This window comes from Molothrus aeneus, chromosome 5, assembly GCF_037042795.1.
Source record: "Molothrus aeneus isolate 106 chromosome 5, BPBGC_Maene_1.0, whole genome shotgun sequence".
Lineage (NCBI taxonomy): Eukaryota > Metazoa > Chordata > Aves > Passeriformes > Icteridae > Molothrus > Molothrus aeneus.
Window position 1 is genome coordinate 6,037,037 of NC_089650.1, and position 21,606 is coordinate 6,058,642.

A 21,606-nucleotide genomic window follows, 5' to 3' on the forward strand; every position below is an offset into this window, starting at 1 on the left:
GATACATCAAATATTCTGGAATAGTCTGTGCAACCATTGTTAGCTTAGCAAGTCAGTATTACCATATCTAATGCTCTAAAAAGCTCTTAATAGATGATGTTTGGAATGCCTGTAGAGGCTTAAAAATTCATCATTACTACTGAACTGTCCCTAAAATAAAAAATACTCACATTTAGAATTCTCAGTTTCGGCCTAGAAGTCTTCTCGTGGCGGGAGCGGCTGCGGACAGACCTCCGCATGTGACGTTTCGTTGTCCTCCCCTCGTGCCTTCCACTCGAAGCCGGGACATTCTCATTGCCATCACTCAATCCAGAAGCAACATCAGAATGTGCACTAGAAACAAAAGGCAACTTCCTGTTAGCTTCCATGCATTCCATAAGTGCAACAATACTCTAACCGACTACATGATATTCTGTTCTGGGAAGTGGTAGATGCGTGTTAATCATCGAGTAGAAGAAGTGTCCTGTCAACACTTCAGGTTGCTTAAATAGAAATTCTAACTGTAATTATTCTGCTACACCTCTTGAAAGCTGAGTTGTACAAATCTATCTTATGTTTTCAAGCTATTTGGAGTTTGAATTCTGCTTAAGTGCCAAAAGGACAAAAAACCTGTCACTTATGATCCATCTGACATGACAAATAAAGTTAATCACTATACACAACCTTACTTACTCCCTCCATAAAATACTCTACTCTTCATGACCCTGGTTTCCCTCTAGGAACTTTAGTTATTCTCATCCTCAAGAACACTCCCAGTGGAAAAAAAATCCTCCTGATGAAAAAATGTATCTAAAAGGTTATCCATGAAGTATAATCTAACACATGACATTGAAGCTCAGTTTGGTGAAAAGAAGCAGTGCTCACCTATCCATAGAAGAAGCCAGAGGGGTAGACTGAGCAGGCTGTGTTGCTGGAAGAGTCTCTGAAGCAGCAGTCTGTGAGACTCCCTGAGTACCCTATGGATAGAAACCTACAATCAAGAATCCCCCCCAAAGAGTACAGTTTCTCTTCAAGCAACCCAGTAGTCTTCAGTGTTTCCTCCCAAACCAGTTGTAAAGCTGAAAGCTCTGCCTTTTTAGAAGTTTAAACAGCTGGCATCTAGGACAGCTTTAGTTTACAAAATATTCTAGAGCAAACTGCAGTGAAGCAAAATGTCATCTGAGGAAGGGTGAGGAGAAGAAACCAGCCACACATCCTTTCTACTGCCACATGTCACTACAGCTGGCCATGCAGTCACAGTTTTACTAACAGAATGTGCAAAAGGCAAGCCAATGCAGAACAGAGACAGTTCCAATTCTCCCTGCAAGAACCACGCTGCAGGGAATAGGCACAATGACAGATTCTCAAAGGCTATTGACTGCAGCTTGTCTTTGATATGGCAAAAATGTTCTACAATACTAGCAAGAAGTGAAGTGTTTTACTGCTTTTTGCCTGCAGGATGCACACTCACTTCCCAACAGAACAACCAGTGGCAACAAGGTCCCCACATTGGCATGACATTCTGCTGTAAGAAAAAGGTAATTTGAAATATTAACTTCAACTGAAGACAAGCACAGAAGGGATTAGTTCCCCACAGAGATACACTGTTGCAGGAGTCAAACATCCAAAATCTATTGTTACATTATATTCCATATATTTACCTCCACAACTGCCTGCTGTGAGGAGGCAGATGAGGCCTGTTGTGCTAAACTCACAGGAGGCTGGGGAACCTGAGCCTGTCCTCCCAGGTTGCCCATGGAAACTAAAACATTCTGTTCCCCGTAGGGCTGCACAACAGGAGCAAGGTACCCTGACTGGGCCATTGCATCTGTGGGCAAGGGAGGGGACAGCACAGCAGAAGGAATACTGGCAGAGGCCACAGCTGAGGAAGGTGCAACGTTCGAGTCCCCTGGGTATTGCGGTGTCAGCCGGGATGGGAAGCTCTGTAACAGAAATGAGGGAACCAAGTCAGTGAATGGAGAGCTAATTAGGAAACAAGACAGTAATAAAAAAATATCAGTTCCAGGGACACATTCCAACCTTCTGTACTTGTTCCAGCACTCCCAGAATCTTCCCAAAGAAGTGGAGCAAACTGTTCATGCAGCCAGCATGTAAGTCACCACGCCCAAACAAGCAAATTCCCACTCACAGTCCCAAATCTTAGGCAAAACAATCTTTATTTCCCAACTCTTGCAGCTGCCTATATAGCTTAAGACTTTAAAGCCTGAGATTAGAAATGAGCTTGAAGAATCTTCAGGCTGAACAACTACGTCTCAGACGTTATACAACTGCTGCTGATTCTTGAGATTAAATAGCAAAAACACTCTCGTGTTTTTCCTGTCCTCTCATAATGAGCTGACCCAGAAACAAGGAACACTTCAATCATTATTCAGGTTGCCACTTTTACAGTGAATGATCACCTCAATTGGCTGAAGCAGTCTGCCCACCAGTCCAGCAGTTCACAACCAGCACCAGGTACTTACGTCACATCCAAGATCCATGGCTGCCTGACTGATTTCTATGAATTCCCTGTCCCACCCCTTCCCAGACTTGGAATGAAATACTGACATTGTTGAATACGCTGCCATTGATTTTCTTTCCAACACACATCTCCTATTTTTCAAGTTACAATTTCTTATTTTGTTTCCCCAAGCTGACAGATCTCATGAATATATAGCTGTCCTCTCTCAGACTGTGGTTGAACAAAGCCCTGCACTATGATTCTGTCATTTTAGACAAACTCCAATGCCAAATATGAAAAATTCAAAACCCATGGTTGTCCAAGGACTTTTTTTCTTCTCTCCCCCTTAAAATGGTTATTTACCACACAACAAAATTGATCCTAGTGGCTTAATGGCTCTCATGTGAGAAGTGAGCTGGCCAGGGCACACAGCTCAGATCCGGTACCTTAAAGGAACAGGCAAAAAAATGTGGAGAGGAGGTCTGCTGGCTTGCAACAATACCTGGTAAAGAGCATCTCCAGCAGGAAGTGAAGCTTCAGCAGTTTGTCCAATGCTGACTGGCAATCCCACGGCCTGGACAGGCGGCTGCAGGAGCTGCGGGAGAACCTGGCTGGGCAGCTGAGCCAAAGGCTGCATCAGTGTGGGGAGCTGGCTAGGGACAACGCTGGGTCCTACAGGAACAGCAGCTGCTGCAGCGGACGTGGCCAGCGTGAGCAGTGGCTGATTCATGCCAGCTGCCATTGAAATGGGCAGCGACTGGAAACCTGGCTGAGCCACTGTCACGTGAGGAGCTGCTACAGGCAACTGAGACACTGGGAACTGGGGAACCACGGAAGTTGGCAAGGCCTGTCCCATGGGTAGGAAATGAGAGCCAATGGGGACTGATGGGGCAACTGAAGGCTGAGGGAGAGAAGATGCTGCAACAGGTAATTGAGGCTCGCCTTGGATGATCGACACTGGTTGGGAAACAGGAAGCTGGGGAGGTAAAGAAAATAGAGATAGATTTTTTTTTTTTAAAGCAGGGTTGCGGAAAGCAGAGTTTTACACATTAGTCAAAGAAAGCATTATTCAAGTTACGGCACTCTGTTAAAGTGGCTGGGGAGCACAGTTGGCAGAGCGGCTGGGAAGCTGGCTGGAGTTCCAAACAGTCCTCACTTTGCAACACTTCCCTTGAAGAGCTCAACAGGCTCTTGAAACAGACACCCACAGAGGGTGAAAGAGCAACATTTGAATACCCTGAAGCACTGATTTGTGCATAAACAGAATCAAATTCTCCTCAACTCCGTCCCCAGACCCAAGCCTGCCTTCTTACAGCAAAGAAGTGCAAACCCTACAACAAATCTGTCAGCTTTGAGTATGGGGACTAAAGCAAAGGAGAATTAAAATCCACTGTGCCAGCATTGAGAGAATGGCAGGGCATATGTCAATTAAAGCCAGCAAACGATGCAACTGGAAAGGCAGTTTAGATGAACAAGCAACAAAACAATAATTTTAAAAACAAAACTGCGGCTCACACATTCAACAGAGATATGAGCCAAAATGAAGCAATATTCAGTAACAGAAGCTTCTTGATCAGGAAGTAAAGGAGAAGAGCTGAGTAAGAAGGATGACAGAATGAAGAAAGGAGTCCTATAGCTCACTACCTAAATAAGTGAGTAAGTTTTACACATGTAATGGTGCAGAAGATAGACAGTGGATGGGAAACAGAAATGACAAGTTCCTGAAAATCCGTTCACAATTCACCATTCATCAATATGCTTCCTGATATTTTTGACAATTGAAAGATCTTGGTGGATGGAAGTGCTCTCCTTCCCTCGAATTACTCACGACTGCCATGTGTAAAAGGGTTTCCAACACATTTTCCACAAAACTGACAGTTTTCAATAAAAATACTCTTGTTTGTATGAATGTTTTGAAACCATTAGAAAAGATGACAAAAGTGAAAGCAGCAGCATATTGAATCTACCAGCTATGAAGAAGAAAAAAAAATCTTCTGCTAGAAAGAATTTTGTTTACCTGTGTCCCAGCTGCTGCCTGAGGCATTGGCATGATCTGTGAAGTCTGACTTTGAGAGACAGTTGGTGCAGGAGTGGTGCCGGCAGAAACTGAGGGCTGCTGCAGCTGGTATTGTCCAGGCTGCTGGGAAGAGGCTGGCTGCTGTGCACTCTGTAGCAGGAAAAAGAGGGAGAAGCTGTATTACACCCCAACAGAGGGGGTTCTTAAAAGCATATCCTACTTAAATTCTGCTTTTTACTCTCTCCTAAGTGATATCAGTAGTTCCTCAGAATATGCCAAGTCAATGAAGCTTTAACAGTTACTTATTAGCATTACTAATACAATTCCATTAGTGACACCAAATCTTGCAAGAGAACTCTTTCCTGTGAAACCAAGAATAAAGATTCTATAAAGGAAGACAAGGTAGTTGAGAGAAGAGAATACTGCAGATCAGATTTCCAGTTAGAAGAAATCATGAGAATAGACTGTCTAGACAGGCAAACTTCAATCTGCAAGTCCTGACATGTCTCCCCTTGAACAGGACCACCACTGCTAGCTTAGGTGGAGGTTGGGGAAGACAGCCATGGGAAAACAAGCATTAACATGTTTTTTAAAATAAATCTCAGAAATACAATGTGTATCTCATAGCATGTTAGACTGGGTGAGAACTAAAGGATTCCTTTTGCTGCAAAACTATGGGTCAAATGGTGACAGAGGTAGACAATTGCTCTTAGAAGAGCCATCAAAATTCTACACTATGAGTACTTTAGTCCTGAGTTTAGGAAGTGTGATCCTACCTGCTGAGTGTGTTGAGTAGGCTGGGATGGCACCGCAGCATTGCTTGAGGCTGGCTGGCCTTGCACCTGTGTCTGGAGGGAAAAAAAAAGAGAATCAGCTGAGAAAAACTCTATGGTTTCTGCTGCAGGCAGTTAAAATAATTTCTGCCTGGAATTATCTGGTTGGAATAGGTTTCTAGCTTGTCCTTTTGGGCAAGCAGACCTTCTGGCCAAATTCCATTATGACAACCAGAAGAAAGCAGAGTAATCTGGAGGAGTTCTGAACCTCATTTTAAGTCTTCCAAAATAACTAATACAGAAGAACTCTGCAACCCACATGCCCCTCAACATGAGACAGATCAGCCTACCAGCTTCTTCTTCCACTGGTGATGCTTTAAGAGCAGGATGCCTTGGTATGGTAACTGGAAATAGATGCATTAAGTTTTACCTTTACATGTGTTCCAAACACAGACAGGTGGGGCAATAAAAAGAGGCTACATGGAAATAAAACTATCCATAAAAAAACCAAGCAAGAAGATATAAAGAATTCTAGACCAATTACAAAGAACCCAGTATACATAAGTGTCATTAATTTCCTTTGAGAGGCATATCAAAACACAGGCTAATAATAATTTCCAGAGTCACTACCATTCAAAGGCTACCAAGAATTGGATATAGAGGAATGTGAGGGTTAACATTCTAGCTAAGACAGAATTTTTGAGCAAGCAACGAAAAAAATGGATGAGTGGCATACAAATGAATGTGGAAGATGCAAAGGAAAATGGAATGGACTTTCATTACTGTTTCTGTGGCTGAAAAATTTTTTATCAGATCCCAGGATCTGCATTATTGTTTTTGTGACAAGTGTATTTCTTTATCAGCTCCTGGGAGAGAACTAGACAAAGACCTCCAGATGAGTTGCCTGAGCATGCACCACTCCGGTGAACTGCCTTTGTAAGAAGCACATCTGGTGCATATGTATCATATCAGAAATATCTATGAAAATTCCTTCATGCTGTGATCATTCAGCTTGCAGAAGCTCATTAGGAACATGTCTGTTAAAATTCCATACTTTTCTAATTATGGAAACTTTGGAGAAAGCAGACTACCAATGAAAAGAACCATTTTTTTCTTTGCTGTTTTAGGAGCTTCAGGCTGGGATCTACACATGTACTACACCTCACTGCTGTAACATGTGTTCACACTGACTCCATTTGGTTTCAAATTCTAATCTTCTAATGAATTAAGTAAAAGATCCCAGAACTTATATTCTGCAAAAGAAGTGGCCTCTTTTGTTTTCCAAATGTATTTTATATCCATCTGAATTTACCTCCTGAGTTTAACAAAGGTTTATAGATAAAAAAGTTTTCAAAGTTCTTGAGTAGGAGATTCATTCTACAAATTCTACAGCACAGCAATTACTACCTATTAGACTAGTGATGAAAGCTGTTCCAGCTTTACTAAAACACCTTTAATATCCCTTACAGAAAGCCTTAAATACTTAACTCTTGAACTTAACACACAGAGCAAAATGATTCCCCTTCACACAAATCTCAAAGTTACTAATACTCCAGGAACTAAAACGTCAAAGCCCCTAATTCCAAGGACAAAAGAGGTAAGAGAGAAGTCTACTTAAAGTAAATCCTCTCTTTTCACAGAAAGTTATGAGACTTCAGACTAGGAGCGCAGACACAATGTATATAGACACACACCTCACAGTGTACAGAAAAGTGACCATTGCAAATGCAGAAACCACATATGCTGATAAAACACACATCTCCAAACTAAGCTTCGGGTCTCAAATTTTGCTATTTAAAAGGACACCATATAAGGCTTATAGGGTGGCAATACCAACTAGCAACAGTTGTTCGTGCCATTAATTAACTACTTAGCCTGTTTAGCTTCTCCAAATACCTCTTCAACAAATACATTCCCAAATCCAGGTACACGTACGTAACACAGGTCCTTCCATTCCTCTCTTCCCACTTTCTTTCCCCAAGCCCAGAAAAAGCTCTTGCATTTTGGACAGTCACCAAAATAACCTTGTTGTCCAATGAAACATTATTTGTATCAAAGCTCAACCTCAAGCAACACATTCAAATGGCAAAAGAGCATCAAGAGAAACACAAAGCAAGTTGTACCACCACTGCTGATTCTAAGTGTGGAGAAGATACATTTCATTAAAACCACTGTTTAAAAGCCAATTTGGTACTCCAGCAATCTCTCACCAAAAGAACAGCTAGTCCCAGGAGGAACACTGACCATTTTTTACTTTTAACACAAAAGCCCTACCAATATTTCAGACAAATCTGAACACAGACCAGATGGTTGCTAATGCCTCATTACTTCATAGCAACCTGGTTAAGTTAAAGAGATCCTAGTATAGACTTGGTGGAAAGACACCCCCATGAATGCTAATTCTTAGAACCACGTGGAGCAGGTCTAAAAGCAAGGTTTCCCTTTTAGTATGACTTATAAAAAGCAGTGAAATTGTGGAAGGGTTTGCTCCTGTAACCTGAGGATAGGATGCAGGTGGTCCTGATGAAAGCGAGGTGGACAAGGCCTGCTGAGTTGAGGCTCCCTGGGGGAAGCAGATGAAGAGCTGCGACTCCTGCAACACCTTCTGAGGCAGCTGAACAATGGGCAATGAGAAGTCTGAACCAAAAGCAGAAGATGATCCCCCTGTAGGGGGAGGAGACTGGAAATCACCAGTGTCAGAGGAAGTCAGCTGTGAGGAATCACTGGAGTATTCTGGGCTTCCTTCTGGCCAGCTGCGCCTGGCAGAGCCCCCTCTGGGACCCACTACCCCAGCACCAAGATAGTGACACTGCTCTTCTGTCACAGGCTGAAGCCGACCATGCGACCCTACGCCTTGGCTGGACTCCTCATGGCTGGTCTCCATAGAGCCCCGGCGACTCCTGTAGGCCCGCGGGGGCAAAGCCGCCCCTTCTGCCGGAGCAGAGCTCTGCGTGTGCACATGGAACTCAAAGACACAGCTCGCTCTGCCATCGGCACTGTGGGAGAGCACAGCCGGGGCTGAGTGCGGAACAAACACCTGGTGGAACGTCATCTGAGCTGCCTCTGTGCTCAGGGGAGCTGAAACACTGGATAATGGAGAAAGGGGACCCAGCCCAGAATCCAGCCTCAGGCTCTGAACGTGTCGTGCCAGATATGTTTGCCCCGATTGAAAGTCGAACACAGAGCTTTGTGGAGGACCACCTTGCCCATGGTTTGACTCAGAGACCTGCTTCAAATGCTGTTCAGTCACGTGAGAGTTATAAGCTACTTGATCATACTGCTCCGATACCTGTGATGGATAGTGCATGCCCACCAAATATACAGCTTCTGGATGCGTCCTGTAGTGAGCATCCTCTGGAGGTGTTGGTCCAGATCTATAGTCACTGTGGACAGGAGCTTGCTCAAACACGGGATTAACTTGCACATGCAGAGGCTCTCCAGCGACTCTCTGAGCTGCTGTGCCCAGCATAACAAATGCCTCTGGAGTCCAATTGGTGGGACTACCACCAGGTGGAACTAAACTCTGGCCAGTCTTCAGCAATGGCTGGAAGTGGCAAGTTTGGGCTTCCAAAAATGAAGTGCTCTTGCGCCGCTGAGCAATTGCCACCTTCGGCGGGCAGACAGGTGGTGGTGAGAAAGACACCGGCCGTTCATGAACGGTTGGGAAAAATATCTGTGAATCTGGGAACGGTGGTGTTCCCCCACGAGGATGCTGAGGCTGTATTGACATGAACAAGACAGGTAATTCATACATTAAAAGTGAAAGCACATCAACATGCACAGTTCACTAGGCAGTTCTGTGAAGTAACTTTATAGAATTTATACTCAATTCATGGTCAAAAACATACAGTACTTAGGAAATTTAGGTGAGTTGTAAATATCCATTAAATACATCCATGGCAGGCATAGCTACAATTGGGAACATTTGCTGGTGTTAGAGCTGCTTTTCCAGTTCAATTCCAATAGTTCACAGAAAGAAACCCATTTTGCTCCTGACAATGGAACGAGACTTGCTGTCATGGCCTATCCATTGTGATCAGTGCTTGAAATCCAATCAAACCCCTGAGGTCACTGCCATATGTGGAATACGAAATTCAGAACTTGAGAACAGCAACAATGCAAAGCCTCTAATTTGCACTCAGATGATGACATTAGATGTTAGTACTTTCCAATACAAAAGCCACAGTGCTAGTGTCCTGTATGCTATCCAAAAAGCTAAAAGGAAATTTTTTCTAAGACAAAATCGCAATAAACTTTATTCAATTAAAAATAAGTTGATTAAATTTATAATAATTTATCATCTTAAAATATCATTTAATATCATATTTTGTAAGACAAAAACCATCATTTAATCGCTTATGATCATACTTTTTCATATAAGAAATTAGCATTCACTGAAACAAACTTAACTATTGCCTGGACAATAAAACATCCATAGGTTTAATAACAGCAGAGTCCTCAGGCAATTCCACTTCATCTGAGGTACTACTTCAGAGGAGGCTCATCTTATTTGAGAGTTGTAGGGAATATTTCACTAAAGAGAGTTCTATGTAAGAACATCAAATAATTTAGTAATTTTCCATCTTTTTATCTCTGCCTGCAGTATGCCCAGAGACAATGTATGCTCTTCCCTAATGGAAAAAAAAATTTCAGGAGCCAGTAGTAAGTGTAATGTTCAAGACATATGGCATTTATGAGCTTTTCAAGTTGCTTTTTCCACATTGTTTACTTTCTCCCCAGCCTCTTTTGTCCGGAAAAGCAGCAGCAAATTTCCATATTGACTGATGCTAATGAGAAGGTCCTACAGATTAAGTACTTGGCCTATGTTCTAAACCTGGTTCCAATTACTTCATTTACATAAAAATGCTTCTCAAAATTTATCTTGTGTAAACCGAAGCTCAAAATGGAAAGGAATCTTCCTCCTCTATTGTACATTATCTTTCCACCTGACTTTGTAAGAAATGTGAAACTACTGCTCCTTCCCATTAAGAAGTTGAAGTGGCATTTCTGATAAGAATTTAGAAAAAATACCTCAAAACTATTCATACTTTAAATATCTAATATCACTATCATAGCTAGCCAAAGCTTTGAGAATAAGCAGCCACAACAATCAGGCTTTAAAAGCTTGTTGTTTTGTGAAGGGCTTAATTAACATTCAGTGTTTATTAAGAAGTTGAAAAATAAAAGTCTTCTGACTTTGGGTATTAAGAACTAGTCTTCCCTTTACCTTCTATGGTACAACTGGGTAATTTACATGTATATTGTCCTAAAAGACAAGATACAAGCAGTCAGCCACTGTTTGATAATATTTACCAGTACTGCTTCATAGAAATAAATAAAAATAACAAAATCAACATTCCAGCAGCACAGTATAAGGCATTGACTTTTCAATTTCTCCCTTTAAAAATGCCCAGAGCCCAGGATGTATTTAATGATAACTTATCTTACTGTGCCAGGAGGCAAATGGTAACACATACAGGACTGACAGAGAGGGAGGGCAGGCTGGAGCGTCGATGCTTGCGTGGAGAGGCAGAGTGCATGGGCAGGACACTTTCCAGGGCTTTAGAAAGCTTTTCTGCAAAGGTTTCTTCAGGGACAGTCCGAAGGTAGAAAGGAGAAAGAGGTGCAGACAGCGCTGGTGGTGGGGTGCAAGGAGCACTGAGAGGGATGCAGGACATACAGGGAAGAGCAGGAAGGTGGGGGACACAAACTGACATGCTACGACCACGTTGAGGCTAAAGGAGGAAAACAAAAGTTAAGAATTGAACACTTAAAAAAAAAAAAAAGTAATAACAAAACCAGCAAAAACTATAATGAGGTAGAAAAGAAATGAAGACATACAATGGAAGGCCCAATATTGACTAATATGTGGTACCACAAGATATGAGAATGCTGAATGAATGCCAGGACGCACTGGGAACAGGCTGTGTGCACCTCTGAGGAGCCCAGTTTGCCTTAGGTTACTGAGCAGTGTGGAAAGCTCCCTAGAACCCTCGTGAGAAACACATGGAAGGCACATCAGACAGAGAATATTCTCCCTTGGACTACAAGACACAGCCCTAGTGTGTGTACTCAAAGCACCTGGTAGTCTGACAAGTAAAAACTTAGATACTAAATGAGCTTTCAAGCACTGATTAGTTATTAGAGTGAATGTGTGTTTACAGGTGTCACCCAGTTCTTCTACTGGAGCAGTGCCTCTGCCCAAATTATGAATTAATGAATGCAGCTGGCTCTTTATTAACTGAAACTTTACCATAAAAATTTAAACCTTACACTTTCTACAACATGAGTTGCGGAAAAAACTCAAGTTTAATCCGTGGAAAATTCTGTAAAATTAGACTTAGACAACCACCTTCCAGATGCTGGGCCAATAAAAACATCTGGATTTTTAAATTTTGCCATAATCCAAAAGGTCAAATCCAATCAAATTGGAAGAAACAGAATAAAGTTTGGAGGTGGGATTTGCATTTTTTGGTTCAGGGGCTTCTGTTATTGCTTTTTTTTTTTTCAGGGGGAGGGGCTGTATTGTGTTTTGCTGTGGATTTTTTAAGTGAATGAAAATATATTTTTAGAGAGGCAGTATATGTTTCTTATGGAGGTAATCCACAACATCTCAAACTAAATAAAATAAAATACAGACCTCCAGAGATAAAACAGCAAGATATTCAGTGGAGATCTGACTTTCAAGATTTGCATTGTGAGAAATCTTGCTAAACTGATTAAATTTTGGGAGAGAGGTAGAAAAGAACTCAATTAGTGAACTAAATACATCATCTATTCCAAGGCAGGAGTAGTTATACATCATTCCTGACTCTAATTCATCCAAATAGCTCAGAAGCATCTGCACTGATGGAAATCACAATACTTATCTATCTTTGTTGAGTATTAAATAAACCCCTTCCCAAACAACAATTCCATGCTGCAATTTAGGCTTATCATTCCTTATTCTATCTAAGAACAATGTTGTGATCTGATCAGCCTCTCCTTATTTCATAGCAGCCTTCTAGAGCTTTCTCTTTGCTCAAGCTTATCTTGTATAGACTCAATTATTTCAGTCTTCCCATATAAACCACATTTTTTGTATTTCCCCTGGGTTTTTTTTTAAAACTCTCCTCTGAATTTTCTCCCAAGCCACCCTCCAATTCACTCAACCAAGGTGTCCAGGATAGACTTACCAATAGCCAAGAGCAGAACTACTATTTCATATAATGGGATGTTTGCCTTTTTCATGACAGCATGATGTTTTTGACCATGTCCAGCTTGTGGGTCCAGTGTAATCCCTGACCTTTTCAAAATTTATTTTGCAAAATGGCTGCCTAGCCCGTGGTTACTCATTATGTACTTGTGTAGCTGATTATTTCAGTTTAAGCACCAACCTTGTTCTTGTCCTGATCAAATTGAATTCTGTGCTTCTTTTTAAGGCCATTTCTTCAGTTGTCAAAATAATTTTGATCTGTCAGCCCCTTCCCAACAAAGGGCCAGTAGTCCCTGTAGTCTGCCAGCCTCCTGGTACCACTGTTGTCACCACACAGCATTGAGCACGTTTTTGCAGCAAACTACACAGCTTAACTATTCCTTTATCATGTGCTTGTTGTCTCCCTCCTTCTCCCAAAAGATTCTGGTCTTTCAACCTGGAAGCCAGCCATCCTAAGAGAGTGACATGGCTTCTGGCCCACTATGTGCCCACACTCCAAAATATGGCTTACCCAGAAGAGCAGCTTATTTAGAGGGATTAAGAACTCATCATCAAGGACTAACAGTACCACGCACCTCAGGTTAAGTGTCTTTGAAAAAGATGGAGATGCTTTGATTGTGGGTGATAGCAGCCTGTTTGCCAAAATCCTAGATACACCAGTGACTCTGTAATAAAGCCTACAACCACAGGTACCAGAAGAAGTGAGGACCCTCAATGTTAAGTGTCACATCTTCTCCTTTATGGTGTTACTACATTATACCATAATGTCTGCCTCAATCTTGGATTTTTATTTGTGTAAAAAACAAGCGACAAGGGAACCACTGAAGACAATATAAAAGTAGCAGAAGTTCTACTCCAGAATTAGAATAGATTTCTGCATACTCTCTTACTCAGATCTAAAAACATACTAAGGAAAAAACATACCAAAATAAAAGGGCAACACAAATGAACATAGTAGGAAAAGTATTTGTGCCCAGTGCAGACTTTCCAGGGAAAAGGAATACACATGATGAGCAAATCAACACAAGCTAGAAATAAAACTGGGAACAAGGATGTGGGGTCTTTTCAGTCTGGAGCTCTCACATGCAACATTCTGTAACAGTTAAAAAAGTCTTACCTGCACAATCTGTAATCAAAGCCTCACAGAACACACAAAGCAATTTCATGCAGTGGCTTCAATTACTCTAATCCCTTCTTCAAACTAAACCAGCAGCTTGATCCCTGGTAACTTCATATACACATACACACACCACCTTCCCAAGCAAGATTAAATGCTTATTTTCAAGAGGTAGTCTTGTTCTGAGGGTGTTACTTCTATTCACAAAAATGACTAACCCATTCCTCTGCTTAACTGCAGCCAAGTTTAAATAAAAGCTTTAAAGGCAAAGACGCTCTTGCACTTTCCCCTCCTCCTCTAAAATCAGTCATCTTACAAAAAAAAAAAAAGCCCCTGAACTCCTCCCATGCAGCATCTGCATCCTATGCAAAACAAAACATACATGGAAGATGGCCTGGCAGATTTCCTCTCACCTTTCAGCAGACACACAAAACCAAGTAACCCCATGCATTTGCAGCGCTGTGAGGTGTGGCTTACCGCTGCAGGTGGCTGATAACCTCCATGCTGCTGGGACTGCACTTGGCCAACTGGAGCTGGGTATCCCTGGACTCCAGTGCTTGAGACTGACTGCTCATGCTGGGAACCAAAGGACACAGCCTGCTGACTGCCCACAGATTCAGTGTACACAGATGACCCCTGGCCACTGTCAACTGTTCCGTCAGCTGCAAAAGTTAAGGATAAAAATATGCATTGTCAAGAACTGTGGTCTGGATTAAAAATTTAAATATTCTATAATTGATCAAAGATTAAATTGATTTTTGTGCCATGTCACACGGACCTTTATTAGCATTTCACCACTTGTAATATTTAAGCTGATTTCAAAATCTTTTTTCTTCCCTTATGCCTTCCCCTAAAACCCTGAAAAAATTACTAATTTCGGGAGTTCTTTGGGAGCATATTTAAGAACAAACTATATTTCCTACAAAAGTCTAGACTAGAAATATAAACCTAAATTCCACATTGTTACGAATGCTCTTTCAAGATTTATTAATCATTATTTTTATTTAACTTTATGCAGACATTTAAACAGTTGTGTTGTGCTGGCTGGCAGATGCACCGTGTAGGCAGAGTAGTGAACTAGGCACAATAGATAACCAAGATTTTAAATTGGCTAATGTGCAGACAGTAATTTGCTTTTTAACTTCATCATTCTAATACAGAAGCTGTCACCTTCCACCATGATTCAAACACTGATTCAAATGCTGGGATGGCAGAAGAAAAGATAGGATTATAAATTTATCTTTTCACGTACACTATGCAAAACAGAAAATCAAGATTTTTCAGAAAGGAAATTATGAGCTGAACTACTTGTAGATTAATCTCATTTCTACTTTAAAAGTAAATTAACAAAGATTCAAACAAGAGGTTGTAATAGCCAGATCTGCACTGGTGCAGGAGCATACAGCCTTCTGCAGGGCCAGAATACACTGTCTCTGTAGGAGGGCAGCCAAACCAAGGGCAGGTGTTCATGCTTTAGTATGTTCACAGTTCATTCAGTATATTGCCTTGAAACAAAGAGAAACCATTTTGCGCTAAGACACCGGGCTGTGAATTGTGCCAAGGCTTGGCTCAGCTAAGCCACAGGAATGCATCTTATGTTGCTGTGCTTTCTAGTGGCCTACTGTTCTTCAGCAGCAGCAATGGCAGACAGCATCATCTTAGGGCATTTACTGCTATATCCACCAAAAATGTAAAACTAATGGGAGGAACTGTGTAAGTGCAAGAGCTCCTAAAGCAACTGACTGAGGCACTTACAAAGAACAGATATACTGGGTTGCTGGAACTGCAGCTGTTGGTGTTGATCGGCTTCCGGCTCTTCAGGCTCCACTTGTGTAGAAACTGACGCTGAAGCAGTAGGGACAGGAGTAGTACCAGTGACAGACTGGGGATGCTTTGACCCTGCATGGGAAGCACTTGATGGCTGCTGCTGCTCCAGCTGCTGCTTCTGACTCCCTTCTTCCTGAAGGACGTTCTCCTGTTCTTCTTGCACCGACTGGCGCTGCTCTCGCTTGCGCTTAATCAAAGATACCCTGTCCTTGATAGCCTTCGCCATTGTCTTGTGATCCCCTTCACAGACATAGCCAGACTCCACCTGAGGGAGGACACATGCACAGAATTCACACTGCCACAGACTGCCCCCTCCCAGTGCTACAACAAAGCTCTTTCTGGCACTACTCATCTACACACTTGTGAACTCCTTTATTTCTAGACAGGAACAGCAAAAGCAGGGGCTGACAGACCACATCCCACTGGCACAGAACAGCACTACTTCCAGAGCTTTGTCAGACCACCAGCACTTACCATTTCCTGCGCCACATCCTCCGGGACATCTCTTTCCAAATCAAATGAAAACTCTATTGCCTCATTATCTTTATATTTGCCCTTGAGTTTTTTGATGTCTTCAATTCGGAGCCAGAGTTTAATGGCAATTTTTTCTCCATCATCTTCCTCTGCAAGTTCTACCCGTACTCCAGTCTCTTCTTGGAAGAAAGCATGATTCAAAAGGTCCTTAATAGCATATCTGGATATCGGGAAAGAATGTAGAAAGCACATTCAGCTATCAGAATTTCATAAAATATTAAGGAATAACCTTGCCAGATGCTCCCCTGATTTATTCTCTACATTTTATGCTGTTTTGAACCACCTTATGTGCATTCTGTTGGCATAATTAGAAGATTTGTCCTGAAGGTACAAAAGAGATTTACAAACACATCATTAACAATTGTAGCTAACAGCTTAAATGAAATGTCAAAAATAAGTGAGGTACAACAACAAAATTAACTTCAAAGGAGAAAAAAATACTAAATTGTTTAAAAACAAGAAAAAGAACCGAAACTAAAAATAGAGAGCAACACCATCAGATGTAAAACTTCTAGAGTTAATAGAATGGGATGAATAAACATCCATGAACAAAACCAGTTCTGAACAGAACAGAGGGCAACTAAAGGGTAGACAAAAGCTGAAACAGTCTGAAATTGACATTCAGTAAGCAACAATCATGGAAAAGCAGAAAACAAAACAAATCCCACAAATAAGCCATCAGCACAGTTAGAGATTTCCTATAATGGTGTAAGTTAACCACTTGAGGTAGAAGTCATCTTGCAGAAAATATGGATTAAAATGAGCAGCAAAAATTTAAAACTTGGAGTCCTCAAAATGATCAATCGTATCAACAGAATCAAAGGGACACAAAATCCCAAAGGATTACAGAACAACCAACCAATGCAAACACCTGGAAACCCAGAAGGACTGTCCCTCCACTACTCTGCTGATTAGGTCTAAGTTTTATTAAAAGCAATAAAATTTCTGAACAAACTGACATGGATGGTTACTATGGCATTTGCACTTTGCCTGCCACTGTTAATCCTCTTAAACAACCACTGAATAGGAATCTACCAAAGATCAGAAGCTGCAGAAGTAATACCGGCTTCCCAACTTTCACCAGAACAACAAGGACCTCAGGAACCAACTGGATTTGGTATCATCAAGAGGACAGAAAGGCCTCAGACAGCAGCTGGTACCTCTGCAAAGCAAGTACTTACCTTTCACCTTTGTTTTGCCGAATGCATCCCTCAATAATCTCCTTCACTTCAGGGATTGCTACTTTATCAAAGCTGGCTGGCTTGACACCCTGAAACACACAAGTAACAACTGAGAAACTGCAAGGACCATTTGATTTAAGTTTTGATTGTGTTGACAAACCATGTATTTTTACTCTCTAGATAACTGACCTAAGTAACTAGTGCAAATTAAGGCAAAGTCTGACCCCAGTACTACTGCTCATTTGTTTGTTAGTCACTTTGCAAACGTTCCACACACACCCCTTTGCATTTCCCAGCTACATTTCTGCAACAGAAAGCATTGGCACTTGGGTGCTCAAGTTATGACAGGAGAACTTTTTAGTTTCCATGGAAGTTGTGCAGGTTAGAGGGAAGTACACAGACTGGACTGAGAATGGAAGGAAATGGTTCCTATGTAACACTAATGCCAGAAACCACAGGATTAATTTACCAGTCTTCAAAGCATCCTGTTGCTTCCCAAAATGTTTCCAACCTGCCATTATACGAAGTAATTTTTTTACAGGAAAAATCTTAGCCTAGGTTTTTTATTTAATAATCTGACTAGATCATTAAATAACTTGTCCAATGTTTAAAAAAAACCCCTAAACAACAAAAACCTTCCAGCATCTTAGCTCTCCCCCAAAGCCCTACTATACCCAAACCACACTCCTGCATCACTGCTGTTGTGAGTTCAGGGAAATGAGCTTACAGTACAGGCTGTACAAAAGCCCTTCCACAATACACAGCAAGCCTTTTTCCAATACACTCTAAACTACAGGGGAAAAAGAAAACAAAACCTAAATAAGATTAACCACCCTGTAACCAACCAAGCTGTAAAACATGCCATGAGATGTGACCATCTGGGAATTCTGAAAAACATTTCAGGCAGAGAGCCAAGCTTCATCACTTAATCACAGCCAAAAGTGGTATTTTGGGGCCAATGGTCCACAATAAAATCTGGCACCCCATTTTATTTGATTCAGCCTTTAGTTTCAAACTCTGTATTTAAAACAGCAGAATCAGAGAGAGGATGAAGACATGCTGTTCAAATGTTTGAACAGAGTTGGTGTTTTCAAGCTAAACAATCCTGAAATTATACACCTGATACATCTGACCCTGTGTCACTGCTGAATGACAACTGAACACAAAGTGAAAACCACATCTCTGAAGTACAGAAATAAATGAAGTAGCAGTACAAGCACTGTGATTCGTACCCTAAACAGAAACTTCTCCCAATATCCTACAAAAACTGGTGACATCCAGACATGATCCTTCCCCATTCCTCTATTGTGAGCAGGAAACAAGCCTTGAAACAGAAAAGTTTGAGTCTAAACCCCAGTCTTTGCACCTACCGACCCTGTAGGCAGAGCTCTTAAAAGGAAAAAAAAAAAGCCAACACAAAAACCCCACACTGTAGAAAGAAAACAATTTATTTGATAAAAACCAGTGTGCTCTTATAACAGGAAGGTTATCTATTTCTTTGGTCTAAAATTTGCCCTTGTGAAACTCTAGCAATTGAAATTCACAGCACTGCAGACTATACTGTGACTAGAATAAGCACTGAAACACAGCCTGCCAATGAATTAGCTGAATACTTTTAGAAGCTTTGCTGACTATTAAGCCTTAAGAAAATCAATGCCCCAGGTGATAAAACATCAGATCCAAGTAAGGATGGGTAGGTTTCAGACTGTAACCAGGCCTTATATACACCTCCAGCTTCCAAGCAGGACACAGAACTCTCCACTCTAAAGGGATTTATAAATCTGCTCATAGAGTTGACTTGTCAAAGGTTCCACCTTTCATTATGACCACACTTAAAACAGTCCCAGAAGTTCAGGTTTCTACATGGAATGTAGATATTTCTATATATAATTAAATGCTCTCCTGTATAACATATATAACCCATGCAATAATTATTCAACTCCTTACTGCATATATTCCCATCTAAATTTGCCCAAGTTTAACACATGCAAGTCTTTTAAATAGCTCAAGTCTCAGACATAGCAGTCTGCACTGACATTCATTTACACTGTGGCAGCAGAAGGATGATGTCAGATCTCTGACAATCTCATTTCAGAAAACTAAAAGCTAACATGAGGAAGACAACTGGTACAGAAAAATATCAGCATAACAAAGCCAGGATTTGATTTTTCTTGTTAATTATTGTACCACATGCTCTGTTCTTGCACAGAGCCTGAAAAGTTAAAGCTAAGGATAGATTTTAAAATCAGATATTGTCTGCTACCCTGCATTTCTCACTGCGGAAAGAAATTAAGCACTTGTCCAAAATCATCAGGCCCTTCCATGAGGACCATTTTACAATACTCCATTCTAGGAATTCCAAACCAAGAGGACAAAAAAGTGAAGCTCCTGTCAGCCTCCTTTAGCAGAGCTTCCATGTTCCAAATGCTCCTCAGAAAATCTGGGAGAATACCACACAAGGGCCTGGGATTCTGTGTTCAGGCAGCTCCCTATTTCTCACTTTGCTCCACAGTCCATGAGAAGGGCTGCCTAAGCCACCTCTGCAGCTCTGGACAAGCACTCCCCAGATACTCAAGTTCATCAGCTTTTTAAACCCTTGTTTTCCCTTCTGCAAGCACCAATGGAAGTGTCCAACTATTTTATACAACAAGACAGGGGTTCTATAAATGATTAAAACTCAATAAATCAGTGAAATCTTTTCTAACCAAGAGCTGTCTACACTACAGCTTAATCTGCCATCACACAGAAATCCAAGGGAGGCCAGGCCCTGGAATTCACATAACCTTGATGTGTTCTTAAGACTGCACGAGCTGGGCAGCCAAGCATACCTTCAGCAGTTTCTGAACCCAAAGGCACTCAAGGAAATACAGTGTTTCCTGCTTTCACCACACTAAAAATGGTCACATTCCTATGTGCTGCTCCTGGTCCCCTTAGAACAAGCACAGGACAACTCAAATCCTAATCTACAAGTCCTGTTTCCCAGTGGCAGTTCATTAAGAACTAGACAGCCAAATCCCACTAGCATTATTTCCAAGTTTGCTAAACAAAGAGCAGGAAGAGCCCTTGCAAAAGGAAAAAGAGTAGACAGGTATAACAGGCACACATGAAAAATCAGCATTTTCTCAAGCTACTGCTCTAAATTGCACAAACTGACAGTGCTGCTGAAAGTAACAGTGTCCTTTTCTCCATTTCCCAGTCCCACACCAGTGTAATTTCCTTTATTTTGCCAGCAAGCACATTAATACAGTTGCATAATGAACCAAATCACAGCATGTATCAGACTTGAAACAAATCCAACCAAAAAAGGTAGCAGCAGCTTCCAGTGAGCTGAAGTTTCCTACACTGCTGCTTGAGCTCTCAGGCTTACAGAAGGACAGTCAGGACAGAACTTCTTATTTTGAAAGAAGCATCAATTTACAATAAAAATCACTGAACACTTAGATTTTGAGAATACCTCTAAAATATGGATGTTTATGCAGGTAGCTACAGATACAAAACTAAAAACTCACAGTTTGCATATTAAGAATAAGAATGATTTCATATTTCACTTATCTTAGATGTGATAAAGTTTGTGATTTTATCAGATTTTAACCAGGTGAAAAAACATGTTCAAAAATTCAACATACACAGTTATTTGATGAACTACAAGCAAGTTATGTATTCTTAAAAACACTAAATTTCCAGGAAACTTTGAAACCCCAAAGTATATCTATAGCTTATATTCAGGCATCACCTGACTATAAGCTATATAGAACTCTTCCACAATTTTTTGCCTAGAAATACGTAATATTTTGCATTAATTAGATCACCAGATTACTGAGTCAGTAGTTTAACATCTTGTTCTAATGCAAGAGATGCTGAAAAAATCATTTACTTCCTTAGAGAAGGTACAATCAATGCTGTATAACTTCTACAACAAATCAAAATGAAGGCAGATGAAGTGTTAACATACCCTCAGACATTTTAAATTTAATAAAAAATGCTTAGATTTGGAACAAAACCATAGGTAGAAAATAGCAGAATCAATTAATGTTCCAACCTTATGGTCAGGATTTTAATTTACATTTTAAAAAATTACAGGGGAAAAAGTCAAGTCAAGTTTAAAAGCTAAAGAACCAAGCTAGACAAATGTAAAACAGCTCAAAAGATTCATAGAGAACTCTGATTCACCTCCAAAACACTTTCCTGCAGCTACATGCACTTGACAGAGCTGAAATTCTTACTCACCTCTTTAGCACAATCCTTGTGAGAGCAGCAACAGTGGGAATTAACAATTACAAAAATGGGACAGATCTCTCTTTTTGTGAAATCCATCAGGAAAAGAGAGCCACACACACCAGAGTTAGCAAGGTGCTATTTTCCGATGGGACTCCACTGGGCTGTGGACTTAACGCACAGCAGAAGGAAAGCAGACAGCAAGGTTAGAAGGGAGCATTGTTTTCTCTTTGACATCTCTTGCTATTTTCCAAGTCCAGTACATGAGGCTGCAGAGGTTTGAGCTCAATATCTGCTTTTGTCACTC

The 21,606-nt window shown here is 41.1% G+C and overlaps 1 protein-coding gene across 12 annotated transcripts in view; it reads right to left on the reverse strand.

Annotated features, from left to right (window-relative positions):
* Positions 1–21,606, reverse strand: part of WNK1 (WNK lysine deficient protein kinase 1) — a 98,143-nt gene that overhangs the window by 27,060 nt on the left and 49,477 nt on the right. For 6 of the 12 annotated variants that reach the window (XM_066550588.1, XM_066550589.1, XM_066550586.1 and 3 more), the window contains exons 5-16: positions 17,085–17,173; positions 15,844–16,063; positions 15,298–15,634; positions 14,020–14,204; positions 10,708–10,965; positions 8,520–8,948; positions 5,234–5,305; positions 4,458–4,607; positions 2,943–3,416; positions 1,641–1,922; positions 865–956; positions 171–333 (exon numbers count right to left, since the gene is read on the reverse strand). In XM_066550588.1, the coding sequence (XP_066406685.1) occupies positions 171–333; positions 865–956; positions 1,641–1,922; positions 2,943–3,416; positions 4,458–4,607; positions 5,234–5,305; positions 8,520–8,948; positions 10,708–10,965; positions 14,020–14,204; positions 15,298–15,634; positions 15,844–16,063; positions 17,085–17,173 (2,751 nt within the window). The remainder of the gene's footprint in view (positions 1–170; positions 334–864; positions 957–1,640; positions 1,923–2,942; positions 3,417–4,457; positions 4,608–5,233; positions 5,306–8,519; positions 8,949–10,707; positions 10,966–14,019; positions 14,205–15,297; positions 15,635–15,843; positions 16,064–17,084; positions 17,174–21,606) is intronic. The other 6 variants (XM_066550595.1, XM_066550594.1, XM_066550590.1 and 3 more) reach the window with 3 other exon arrangements.